General features: G+C 35.9%; 1 protein-coding gene across 2 annotated transcripts in view; it reads right to left on the reverse strand.

Annotated features, from left to right (window-relative positions):
- Positions 1-13207, reverse strand: part of LOC150076084 (tumor protein p63-regulated gene 1-like protein) — a 134188-nt gene that overhangs the window by 54710 nt on the left and 66271 nt on the right. The window contains exon 5 of one of the 2 annotated variants that reach the window (XM_090387494.1): positions 12807-12929. The exons of the other annotated variant lie outside the window; for it this stretch is intronic. Coding sequence (XP_090243620.1) covers positions 12807-12929 — 123 coding nt within the window. The remainder of the gene's footprint in view (positions 1-12806; positions 12930-13207) is intronic. 2 annotated transcript variants of the gene reach the window in all.

Below are 13207 nucleotides of genomic sequence, written 5' to 3' on the forward strand. Positions count from 1 at the left end.
TCCAATCTCAATGATATCCATTTGCACTTTCAATTTACGAAGCCCCACTTACTTTTTCTGAGAGAATCTCAATTATTGGTTTTAAACTACAACTCATCTAATTGGTCCAATTATTTGTTCTACAATTCCTTTTGCTTTAAAAGGTGGTACTGGTGCATATATCTGTTCTGAGATTCCTTTTCAGAGACTTCCTAATCTGGAACCTACCCCAGCTTAAAATCTCTTTACTCCATTCTGTCAAGTTTATCTGTTGCCTCTATTTGTTCTCCCAACTCTAGAAATATCACTTAAGAACCAGTTGACATTGGTGGACAGTGCAATGTTGAGTCAGTTTGGTGTGACATAAGCACAGGGAAGGTAAAAATGAGGGTAGGAGTGTGTTATAGGCCTAATGACTCTGATGAGTACAATGAACTATACAGAAAAACAGTGGGACAGTAAACCAGAATGTCTTGGGGGATTTTAACTACCCAGATATCAACTGGAACTTGTGGGTCACTTGCACACTAGCATTAAGTTCTGCAAATTGCAGTGTCTGGAGGCCAGGAAACTGTGTGGTGACCTGATTGAGATGTACAAGGCCTTGAATGGTTTGAGCAAGCTCAATGCTGATGGGATTCTTCCTCCTGCTCAGATTATGCACCTGAGGGGGCATATATTCAACTTGAGGAAATACAGTTGTAGAATAGATGTGTGGAAATTTCCCTTTAGCTAGAGGGTGGCTGATTGCTGGAACAAAGTTTTGAAGCAAATGGATAGGGGAGATGAAGTTTTTTTTTTGCATCATATACCTCTGCTAATGCTAAAGAATTTTTTGATATCTTTTCTTTGAAATGCTTTCTCCAACCTAATATTCTTAACAGCAAAGTAAATTTTCCTTAGTGATTTTAACGTTCACAAGCTCCAGCTGATTTCAGTTTTCTATTTGCACTACCTCAGGTGGTCAAGATGCTGAAGCTTTTGCAATTACTATCAATTTTATATAACTTTTACATTTATCCAGCAAAACACCAGACAATCCTAGCCACATAACTGTGCTCTTGATCTTTTCTTTGCAAGCAACCCTTAAACTAGACAGTCAATATTAATGGTCTTTTATGTACCTTTAGATAACAAGAAGGTATGGTCTCTTTTCCAATAAATCCCCCCCCTCTCAATGAGGCCATTATCAGCCTTGTGTTGTTTGGCATTATAAGAATGCAAAATGGGATGAATTGTGATGTTTTTTTCTTGGTTGGATCACTATTTTAATCTTCTGATCCTAATATTTGCTCAGATTGGGTGAGTGAAATTATTTGAGTAGGGATTCTACCCTAATATCTTGATCTTTAGCAAAACTTGACTTTTGCCAATAAATGTACAAAGGCTGTTCAAGATAAAAATGCAGTGTACTGCAACTGGATACAAACAATTATTGATCAACCCAACTCATACAAACACATATTGAGGGGGATACACAGACTAACAATAGCCCAGTGGCACGTTATCCTATAGGCCAGGGGTCAGCAACCTTTTTGAGTGAAGAGCCATTTTTGATTTAATTTTAAAAAAAAAGAGAGAATCAGAAGAGCCGCACCTCAGCTCAATCTGGAAGGGAGGTAGGAGTTTAAGAAATGGAATAGAGTGGGAAGGTGTTTTATTAAAAATATACATTTTTTTAATTATTATTTATTAATACTGAAAAAAATGTAGCAAACATCCAATTAGGTACGAATTAATGTGACTTTTGCTGCTGAACTTCTGGAGCAAGTCTCTTTAACATCAGGCAAGTATGCTGTAATTTTCATATTTAAACATGCAAAGAAACTAGCATTGTTCAGACGGTTTCTTGATTTATTTTTAATATAGTTTATGTTCAAAAATATTTGCCCACAGAAATACGTCAAACAAAATACTGAGAGAAGTTGAAACACAAATATTTTAAAATTTATATACAGCGGGGTATGCTAGAACAAAAGTAATTGGTTCTAGAACCTCATTCGTTCTAGCATACATTGAAATATATGTATTTAGGGGTAATCCATTCCAGGCCCACAGTCTAGAGCAAAGTTACCATCCAATACAACAATTTAAACAGGAAAAATATAAGTGTAAAAATAATATAAAATTAATTTATTTACCTTTTATACACTGTACAAAAAATATGAAAAGCATAAACAATATTCCCCCAGTAAAAATATAAACAAACTTTCCATAATAAAATCATAAAAAATCACATAGAGGTGGAAGGAGAGGAGTCATCATTCCTACTTATCTTGGGTGACTGTCCTGTGGGAGGTTCATCAGTTGGAGGGTGTTTGTCCACCTTTTTGAAGAATGAATCCAGGCTTGACTGCTTTATCCTGGATTTTTGGACCCTCCAAAAGTGGGCCATCAAGGTGTCATTAAAATGATTAAGGCCCATTTCCACAGCGGCAATATCCGGGTGATAATCTTTTATAAGTTTAGATAGTTTATTCCAGCAACAGAATGCCTCTTTAAGGTCCTCAGCTGGAATGCTGTGACTTTTTTCCTTGTCCTTCTCGTCCCCCAAAGCTTTCCTCTTCTTCAGTGCCTCTGCCTCTTCATTGTGAAGCTCTGCTAGCTCCTCAAATGATAGCTCCTTCCTGTGGTCCTCCACCAATTCCTCTACATCCTCCTCATTGATCTCCAGGCCCATGGAACTGCCCAGACACACAATTTCCTGAACAACAGGCTCTTCCTCCAACTGTTGAATGCCTTCAAAGTCCCTTGGAGCCACAGCTTCAGGCCACAATGTCCTCCAAGCCGAATTCAAGCACCTAACAGAAACCTCCATCCAAGCAACCATAATTAGGAAAACAGCATCCGCTATACTGAAGTGACCCTTCCATAAGTCCTTCAGAGTCACAACACTGGAAGAAGTGGCCTCAAAACATTTTCTGAACAGTGCCTCAGTATAGAGTTTTTTAAAATTTGTGATCACCTGCTGGTCCATAGGCTGGAGGAGAGGCGTCGTATTAGGTGGCAAGAAGTGAACCTTGATAAAACTGAACCCATCTGGTAATTCTTCTATCAAATTAGGAGGGTGGGCTGGAGCACTGTCCATGACCAAAAGAACCTTCAATGGAAGATCCTTCTCCCTAAGGTCACAGACAGTGGGGCTAAACACCACAGTCGCTCAGTCAGAGAAAAGACCCCTGGTCATCCAAACCTTGTGGTTGGAATGCCACAAAACTACAAGGCAGTTTTTCTGATGTTTCTAAAAGCTCTGGGATTCTCTCCGAATGGTACATGAGCAGTGGTTTGACCTTGCAGTCACCTAAAGCATTTGCACAAAAGAGCAATGTAAGCCGGTCTTTCATTGGCTTATGGCCAGGCAAGGTGGTCTCCTCCTTCGTGATATATGTTCTGCGTGGCATTCTCTTCCAGAAAAGGCCAGTTTCATTGCAGTTAAACACTTGCTGCGAAAGAAAGCTTCCATCCTTAATTATTTTCTTAAATTTCTCACAATGTTGCTCAGCAGCATCCCTATCTGCACTGGCAGCCTCACCATGCCTCACAACACTGTAATCTAGTCCTTTTCCTATATCTCGTAAACCAGCCCTTGGTGCCAAAAAACTCCTTCACAGAACAGTATTTGTACTAGGAGCCTTAAAACCAAATTCCTCAAACAACTGTTTGGCCTTTTCACAAATAATCGCCTCACTGACACTATCACCTGCCATTTGTTTCTCATTAATCCACACTAATAGAAGAGGTTCCATCTTTTTTGTGATATTACAACGTGAACTGCTTAACCTAGAGATTCCTTTCGCGACCTGTAAACACTTTTTATTTCTTCCTTGTTTTTTAAAATTGTACTGATTGTTGATTTAGCCATTCCATATTCAGCATTTAGATCTCCTACACTTTTTCCACTTTCTCACTTAGAAATTATAACTTAAAGCTAAGTTAATTAGCTTTCTCACTCTATTTTGCTGGCTCATGGCTAAAATTATATAGCAGAATAGTTAAAAAATATATTTTCACTGCTAAAGGGAAAATAAGCAGATAACTGAACTAAACTAATAAATGAACCTTACAAACAATATTAAAGATGATAACTGACGCTCTAATCAAAGTGGGAAATTAGAGCTGGAAGCACTCTAATCAACATGTCGTGCACATGCTCATGCTACGTCGGCTGATAGTATTCCTCCGCGTTCATTCATCGTAACACCCTGATTTTATTGATAAAAACTGTTCGTTGTAGCATACCCGACTGTACTTGTCCGGTAAGCTACTCCCTGGATCAAACACAATTTGGGCTTGCTTTTTAAAGTCATCTATCGGCGTCCATTTGTGTAGAATTGCAAGGGCAGCCTTTTTTGCCTTTCCAAATCTTCAATTTCAGTTTTCAATTTTAGTCTTGCACTCCACATGTCCTTGATTTTTAAGTCGTCTAACTCCATTTTAAATTGTGCTTAATGAGGACTAAAAGTTAAAGAGCCACATGCAGCTCGTGAGATGCAGTTTGCCGATCCCTGCTACAGTCAAAAAAGACACCTGCCTAGGGGCCCAAATTCACTGTTTCAAAAACTCATTGCTGGTTTTTACTAAGTGATTTTTATCAGAAACTGAAATTTATACCTGCCAAGGTCAATGAACATTAATTGAAGATTAATTCGAAAATTACGTTTATATCAAAAATTGTTTTACTGATTTTGATGAAATTTTATATTTAGTTATGTTATATAATTTATTATACCAATTAAAGCATCGAACTTATGTTTTTGACGTGTACAATAGCGTTTAGATTCTCTGACGTATGTATCTAATCTAATATATGTATATTTTCTATTATTAAACTTGTCACAATCTATTTTGTATCCGTTTTCGCTCTGAGCTACAGTAATTTTGATAATAATGAATCCAGAGCGCACAGGCCTCTTTAATCATATGTCATATAATTTATTTGTTTTGTTGTTGCAATAAAATGAAACTGAAAATATTCTTTATTAGTTTTTTTTTTTTTTTCAGATGTGGCCCCCAAATTCCATTTTGCCTTGGGCCCCATGAAAATATAACGTGCCACTGCAATAGCCACAGGTAAAGGTGAAAGTGATTCTCGCACTGCTTCTTCTGGAATGAGCAGTAGCCTGAAAAGAAGGTACTGGGGATTTAAAGGACTGCTGAGGGTCATCATGGAACAAGTATACATGGGCTGTGTTTGGGTAACTAAGAGTAAGGACAGGTGATGTATACTTGCATGTACACTAATGCTAGTAGTATAGTAAATAAAAACAATGAATTTGAAGTACTAGTTGGTTGGTTTAGTGTTTAATGGTGCATTGGCAACTGAGGCCATAATGCACCAGTCAAAATTAAAGTCGATACAAAATTTGAAGTACTGGTCAAGCCATCCAAGCCAGATATTGTTAGGATATCAGAGACACGGTGTCACAAAGATATAAGTAATACAGAATTTGAATTTGGGGAGTACAATGTGCAAAGAAAGGACAGGAAGGGAGGAGAGGTTAAGCTGTTAGTTAGGAGAAACAAAATCTAAGGCAGTGCATCCAGTTGACATGGGTGGCCATGTGCAATGTTGAGTCAGTTTGGTGTGACATCATGAACTGGGAAAGCAAAAATCAGAGTATGTGTGTGTTATGGCCTAATGTTATATGCTTAACGACTCTGATGAGTACAACGAACAACTGTACAGAGAAATAGAGTGGGCCAGTAAATCAGAATGTCTTATAACAGGGATTTTAACTTTCCAGATATTGACTGGAACTTGTGGATTGGTCACTCACACACTAGCAAGACTTCTGTTGATTTATTAGATGACTGTTTTCTACAAACAGCATGTTCAAGAGGCAACCAGAGGGAGCAATACCATTGATCTGATTATCAGCATTGATTATTCAGGCATTAAGAATCTACATTTAAAGGAACCATTATCAGGGGTAAAGGGAACGGTTTTTGCTTTTGTAAACGTGACTATAGTGGTCTGAGACAATTTTTAAATTCTATACAATGGGACGTTACCAACAGCAAATTCTAAATGGGAAGCATTCAAGGAATTAATCTTGGAAGCTAATAGGCTTTCCATACCAACTAAGAAATACTGTTCAAGGTTAGGCCTAAATGGGTGTCAGATAAAATAATGAGACTCGTGGCAGAGAAGAAAAATGCATGAGATGCATATAAATTATCAGGTGACACAGAAGCCTATGGCAGATGCAAGCTAGTCTGTAATCAAGTGACAAAGGAGGTCAGGCAAGCAAAGATGGATTATGAGAAATCTTTGGCAAAGGATGCAGAAAAAAACAGCAAAGACCTCTTTACTTATGTAAAGAAGGAAGGGGATGAATCAGACTGGTCTACTTGATATTGATGGTTTGATTGTTGATGATCCTGCTCAGGTATCAGACAAAATGAATGAACATTTTGCATCTACTTTCACACATGAAGAATTCTGTGGGGATGTAGAGGCCAGATATTTATCAAACTCTAACAGGGAGCTAAATGACTTTGGATTAACTGAGAGTAAATTGGAAGAGAAATTGAAGTTAAACATAAGAAAGGCACCTGGGGTGAATGGAAACTATCCAGTTATACTAAAGGAGGCAGCAAGGAAATAAGCAAACCCTTATTCATAATTATGAAAGCATCCTTGGATTCAGGGGAGGTCCCCAAAGTCTGGGGATGTGAAAAACTATCCCCAAATTCATAAAGGGTAATCAAAGGATGACACGAGTAATTACAGACCTGTTAGTGTAACTTCTGTTCCAGAGTCACTGGTTACAGAAGCATTGCAGGATTACCTAGACAAGACTGTAGTAAAAATTCAGACAGCATGGGTTTGTTGAGGGGAAGACCTGTCTGACCAATTTGATTGGATATTATGATGGTTACAAGGGAAGTGGTTGCAAAAAATAATTTTGATATCATACACTTGGATTTTAGGAAAGCTTTTAATACTGTTGCACATGGAAGACTACTGTACAAATTGGAAAAGTATGGAATTAAGGGCAAGTTGCTACAATGGATAAAAGGGTGGTTGAGTGGGAGAAGACAGAGAGTGGTAATTAATGGACACTGCTCTTCCTGGACTGATGTTATTAGTGAAGTTCCCCAAGGTTCAGGAGCAGAAGTGTGTAGCACACACTTCTTGATTAGACTGGGGTTCAAACCCATGACTACCAAATACGGAGGATGCAGAAAGGTCAGGGAATGACCACCACATATCCCGGAGCAAAATGGACTTAGTTGCTAATGCTCCTAAAAACCAAAATAACAAACAAACAAACAAACCAAGGTTCAGTGTTGGGCCCATTGTTGTTTTGTATATTTATCAATGATATTGATGAAGGTATATCAGGATTAATGTCGAAGTTTGGATTATACAAAGGTTGGCAGGGTTGTTAATGACAGTATGCTACTGCAACACGATCTATAAAAGTTGAGCAGATGGGCTGAGAGATGGCAACTGAAGTTTAACATTGACAAATGCAAAGTACTGCATATGGATAGCAGTAACTCCAGAGTAACACACCAACTGTGCAGTACTACACTCAGGGTAGTAGAGAATGAAAAAGACCTGGGGGTAATTGTGCAGTCAGATATGAAATTTTCTGAGCAGTGCAGACAAGATGCAAAAGTCATGGGGTCTTGCCAATGATATATAGGGACTTTGTTAGCAGGGATAAGGAGGTGATTGTCCCCTTGTAAAAGGTAATGGTCAGGCCACACCTTGAGTATTGCATACAGGCTTGGTTTGGTTTAAGTTTTATTGGCACATTAGTAACTAAGGCTATAATGAGCCAAAACCATGTTATGGAAAAAAGATTATAGTTAAAATATTTCAGTGACTTAAAAATTAGGTCACTTCGTCAAAAAGGATAATGATAAAAGTATATCTGTGGTATAAATGATATATTTTAAATAAGACTAAAAAGTTTTAATGCATTTAAATAAGTCTGGAGGCCTCATTTAAGGAAGAATATAGAGCTGCTGAAACAAGTACAAAGAAGGGCAACAAGATTGGTAAGGAGTACAAAGGGGTGCTCTTACCAAGAATGGCTGAAGTTCTGCGAATTGCAGTGTCTGGAGACTAGGTACCTGTGCAGTGATCTGATTGAGGTGTATAAGACTTTTAATGGTTTGAGAAAGCTCAATGCTAATGGAATTCTTCCTATCAGATTATGCACTTGAGGGGCCTAAAATCAAATTGAGGAAAGACAGTTACAGAATAGATGTGTGGAAATTTGCCTTTAGCCACGTGTGGTTGATTGCTGGAAAAAAACTTTCATCTGTTGTTGTGGAAATTGATAGCTTAAACAGATTCAGAGAACTGGACAAACTTTTAAAGCAAATAGATAGGCGAAATGTTTTTTTTTTTTTTTTTTGGCCAATGATGTATAAGCTTGCTTTCTTGCATCCTATGTCACTGCTAATGCTAATTTTGAAGAATCTAACATGTAAATCTATCTAACTACGAACTTTGGCTTGTAAACCTACATGCCTATATCTCCAGCTTCATTTTCTGTATACAGTGAAGTCCACAAGAATTATAAAACAATTAATAATGAATCCAAACTTGATTCTGAGCAGACTAAGGATATAAAACTTGTTTCTTGCCCAAGTGGTAGTTAAGCCTACTGGCTGCAACTTCAGTCCATCCATACTTTCGCCTCTGTTACAACCTGATGATTCTATTACATTCAAAGCCAAAGATAAAGATGACTTATTAGCATCCTATTTTTCTTCTAACTTGTATATCATACCGATGTTCTTGACAAATAATCTTCTACCATACTAGACACACTCCACTCAATGCCTCCCATAGCCTTTGAACAGATCCTATTATTCGAATTTTGAACAGTCTTAATGATAAGAAAGCTTCAGGTCTCGATGGAATTTCTCCACTTGTTCTCCAAATGTTTGCTCTAGGTTTGTACCTATTGGTGCCACCTTTTTACACTTTTCTTATTCCACTGATGTTTATCCTTCCGCATGGAATTTTGTCATATTCAGCCAGTTTGTAAGATGGGTGTCAAATACCTCCCTTCCAATTATCATCCCATTGAATTTATCTCTACTCAATTCCAAAGTAATGGAGAAATCCATCAACCTCCAACTCTTACACTATCTCAAAATTTCCCATCAGATCAATGATCACCAAGGTAGATTCTGCCAATATCAATCCACTGGTGATATATACCAGCTTATGTTATGCATTTTTGGGCAAATTTAATAGAGAAGTTTAGCAAAACTCAAGCAGTTTCTCTTGACTTTCCATGGCTTTTGATAGCATTTAGCATAAAAGTCACATAAACAATTTCCCATCTTATGGATTGCCACCAACATTTTGCAAATGGTTATGTAGAATATAAAAAAATTTTAACATATAAATTTAATGATGAACTTTTATTAAGGACTTTTATATAGTAATAAGGATATGAACTGTTTATCTGTCGAACTGTACTCATAAAAACAAAAAAGAAATGTAAAATTCATACTTACCTTATATCAAGTTATTGTATATTCAGTATTTATTTTGTATCTGTTACTATTGCAGAGTTATCTTTGGTATAATCTTGTTAAAGCTTATTGTTAGAAAACCTTTAATTTAATTTGTCTAAACAGCTAAGCAACAATGCTTCTATATGTTTTTATTAGTGTACACATAGGACCAACAGTAAGTGACTGTGAGAGTTACAGAGAGAAAACAGATATTCCTCAGGAAGGAATTTGGAACAAACTTGAACTTCAAGGGTTTGAAATACGGGTATTAAAAAAAAAAAAAAAAAAACACACTGTTTATTTCATATTTTTGACGAGAGTTGTTACTCAAAATCAAAACTGAGTTAGGAGGAATGCTTACTATTGTAGTTTGAAAAAATATACCTATGTAAATCTAAGCAGATGCCATTACAGAATTTTTAGTGTGAACTCCCTGGAACACTTTTGTGAACCTCTGGAAGTTCGTGAACCACCCGTTATGAACCACTGCCTTAGGGGTACTAAGGCATAGTTAGAAACAGCTTCAACCTTTTGTATTTTAAGTGTATATAATCATAATATACCTGTAAATAGTTGCTGAAACAAAGATATATTACTAATATTTTTAGTATATCTAAAGCAAGAATTTTAATTATCAGAAGTTTAATTATTTTATTTGCTTAGAACATATAGAAGTCATGTATGCTATAGTTTTATAAAGGAAACTAAGCCTGTGTCTAGAAAAAGGAGAAAAATCTAAAATCAGCAAAAGATATAAAAAGAAAGGGGGAGGAAAAAGAAATGGTAGAAAAATAAATACCTTTTCTTTGTAGATTACAGGTTAAAAGGAGACAGTTATTTTGCCTCCGATTTAATAATTCTGACTGCAATATTTAGTCATCAATTCTATGTGAGAGGTATAGGATTTTCTCCCTAGTCCCATAATTAAACAAAAAATTATACTTACACCAACTATATAGAATACATCTGATAGTAGCTGGTTTTCTCTCTCTTCTTCCATCTACCATTAACTGCTTACTGAGTTGATGGTAGATGGCAAATGTCCCAAAGATTCAATTCTTTCTCCCAATCTTTCCCCACCCCCTGTGTATTAATGACCTTCCATTGACTGGAAATCCTATTCAGTTTTTCTGATGACAGCAAACTATGTTCCACTTTCCAGCTTAAGAAACTTTACACTACACAAACAGCTTCAACTTCTTCAATATCAACAGGCAATTTCTTAAATTCCAATCTCCACAATTTTCCAATGGGATAAAGAAAACTGAGTTAACTTCAATAATTCTAAAACTAAATCTTGTCTTACCTATTACAAAAAAAAAAAAAAAAAAAAAAAAAGACTACAGTGCTCTTACGCTCATTTTTGATGACACTCAGATTTCTTGACAAAATCACATAACTATTACGGATTACCCACTTCTAATCTTCTTTGCATAAGCACATCACACATATTGCTTCCTCTGCATCAAAAAAATTGGGCTTTCTTTTCTGCTCTTGTCATTACTTTTCTTTTAAATAGATACTGACACTATACAAATCCCGAATCCACTGTAAATCTGATGTAAATCCACTGTAAAGTGATGTTCCCTCAAAATTTGTCAAGCTTCTTGACTCTATTCAAATGAGGGCAGTTAAGTGAATTAATGACCCATCTCTTATGAAATCTTTCCACTCAGTGTCTCGCAGACATTGTTTCTGCTGCATGCCTTGTTATAGATATTTCCAAATGCATTACTCTGAAATGGCATCTCTTATTCCACTGCTTCTTCCAAACCAGTCCAAACATGTGCTGCAAAGAACCAGCATCCATTCACTGTCCAACTCACAGAATTAACCTTTTCTCTTCCTCATTTTTGACTTCTACTTGTGCTTTGCAACAACCTTCCTTCACATGTATTTCCTGAAAATTACAATCTACAGAAATTCAATCTAATGTCAGCAGTAATCTTCTGTCATCTCAACTTTTAACTCATGCACAGCACAAAGTACAATTAGGCTCTAATACCCTTTCATGAATGTCATGAATGAGGTTTACATAAAAAATAAATAAATAAACAAATATTGTATTATGTTTATGCCTCTCATTTGTCATAAGTTTCTGCTTTAACTTTACATGAGTCAGCACATTTTACTTCATTGCCATAGGAATTTTGTAATAATTACAGTAGTGTGATCGTGCAGTTAGGCTGGAAACTGGTTTGGAAGAATTTGTTCAATAACATCTCACACAGAATTTCTTTTCTACTTATGCATGACTGTTCCAATTCTTTTATCTTCTTTATATCATTATGTTTACTGCTTATCTTCTGCTTTTATTATTTTTTAATACATTAGTAAATGGAGCTGTCTCCTAATTCTCAATCACAAATAGCAATGGATAAGCCTATGACCTAACAAACACTATGCAACAAATTAATAAAAACCACACAAATATGCTTTAATTCCATAACAACTGTATTGCATACTGTCAGTGTCCACTTCAATGGCTGAAAGCAATAAAAGCTTTCAGAGCTCTGAAATAAAATATTTGCACTGTTTGGGCAAATAGCAACTAAATTTGCCAATTCTTGGGTATTTTGTCACATTTGCCTATTTTTTAGAAAAATGGGCAGAAAGTTGAAGCTGGATCAATTTTACAGCTATTTACTATATTATCTGTATTGGGACAGTAGATTCTTTCAACTGTCACAATACAGTAATAGATTCCAAGCAAATGGACCCAAAATTTTGGCAGTGAATGTAACTTAAAAAATGATCACTGTTGGCTTTAAAATGGAGACTTAAAAAATGATCACTGTTGGCTTTAAAATGGAGATTAAATGATTATAAATTTAATGAATTAATCCATTAATTAAAATCCTTTATTTTATTATCATTAACAATAATTGCATTTTTCACATTTTTTAAAATGCATAATATGATCAGCAACGAGAAAAAAAAAAAAAATAAAATAAATACTTGTCCATGTCATTCTAAAATTGCCAAAAGATCAAATTTGCTTCTGTAACTTTTTTTTTAATCTGGAAGTAACTACAATTTTCATATTAATTACATTGAATGTAAAAATACTCCTTTAAGCTTAATAAGAGCAGTTTTAAGCATAGCATATGAAACTACTAGATTATAAAAAAGGGATAAAGCATCCAAATTGGGATGTTCAAGCAATGCATGCAAGGATTCTGAAAAGGTGCCAAGGAACCACATAAAGGAGCAACAGTGAAGTGTCAAAAATGAAACTTGATGACAGTAACCATGCCATGAGCATTTCTTTAATATACGACAAAGAGTGTCTAGCAATGTTCACAAACACAACAGAACATGCACACAAAGCCAACCTTGGTTTGTTATTTGTGTTGGTTGGAGGCTTCAGGGCCTGGGGGTTCTCGTGAGTTTGTGTAACCTGTCGAATTTTTGGTATAACTCGCTCCTTTATGTAGTCCACAGCTCCATTTATTTTCCTGTGCAGTATAAATTAAGAGAAAAGTTAGACATATGATATGAATATGTTAGCAAGAAGGAAAGGGATACTAAGAGAAACCTTTCTAAATAAATTGACTAAAATTTCAAAATTCAAAATAATATACAAATTAACTATGACAAGCACTATTCTTGGCAATCTCTTATTCAGGATCAGAATCTGTACTAAACCAAAATAATTTGTCTAATAAGGTAGCACACAAGTATATTCAGTACACAATTCATCCAATCTCCAAGTATAAGAACTAATAAAGTTACA

Source organism: Mastigoproctus giganteus, chromosome 13, assembly GCF_048544385.1.
Source record: "Mastigoproctus giganteus isolate SK-2022 chromosome 13, ASM4854438v1, whole genome shotgun sequence".
NCBI classification, from domain to species: Eukaryota; Metazoa; Arthropoda; class Arachnida; order Uropygi; family Thelyphonidae; genus Mastigoproctus; species Mastigoproctus giganteus.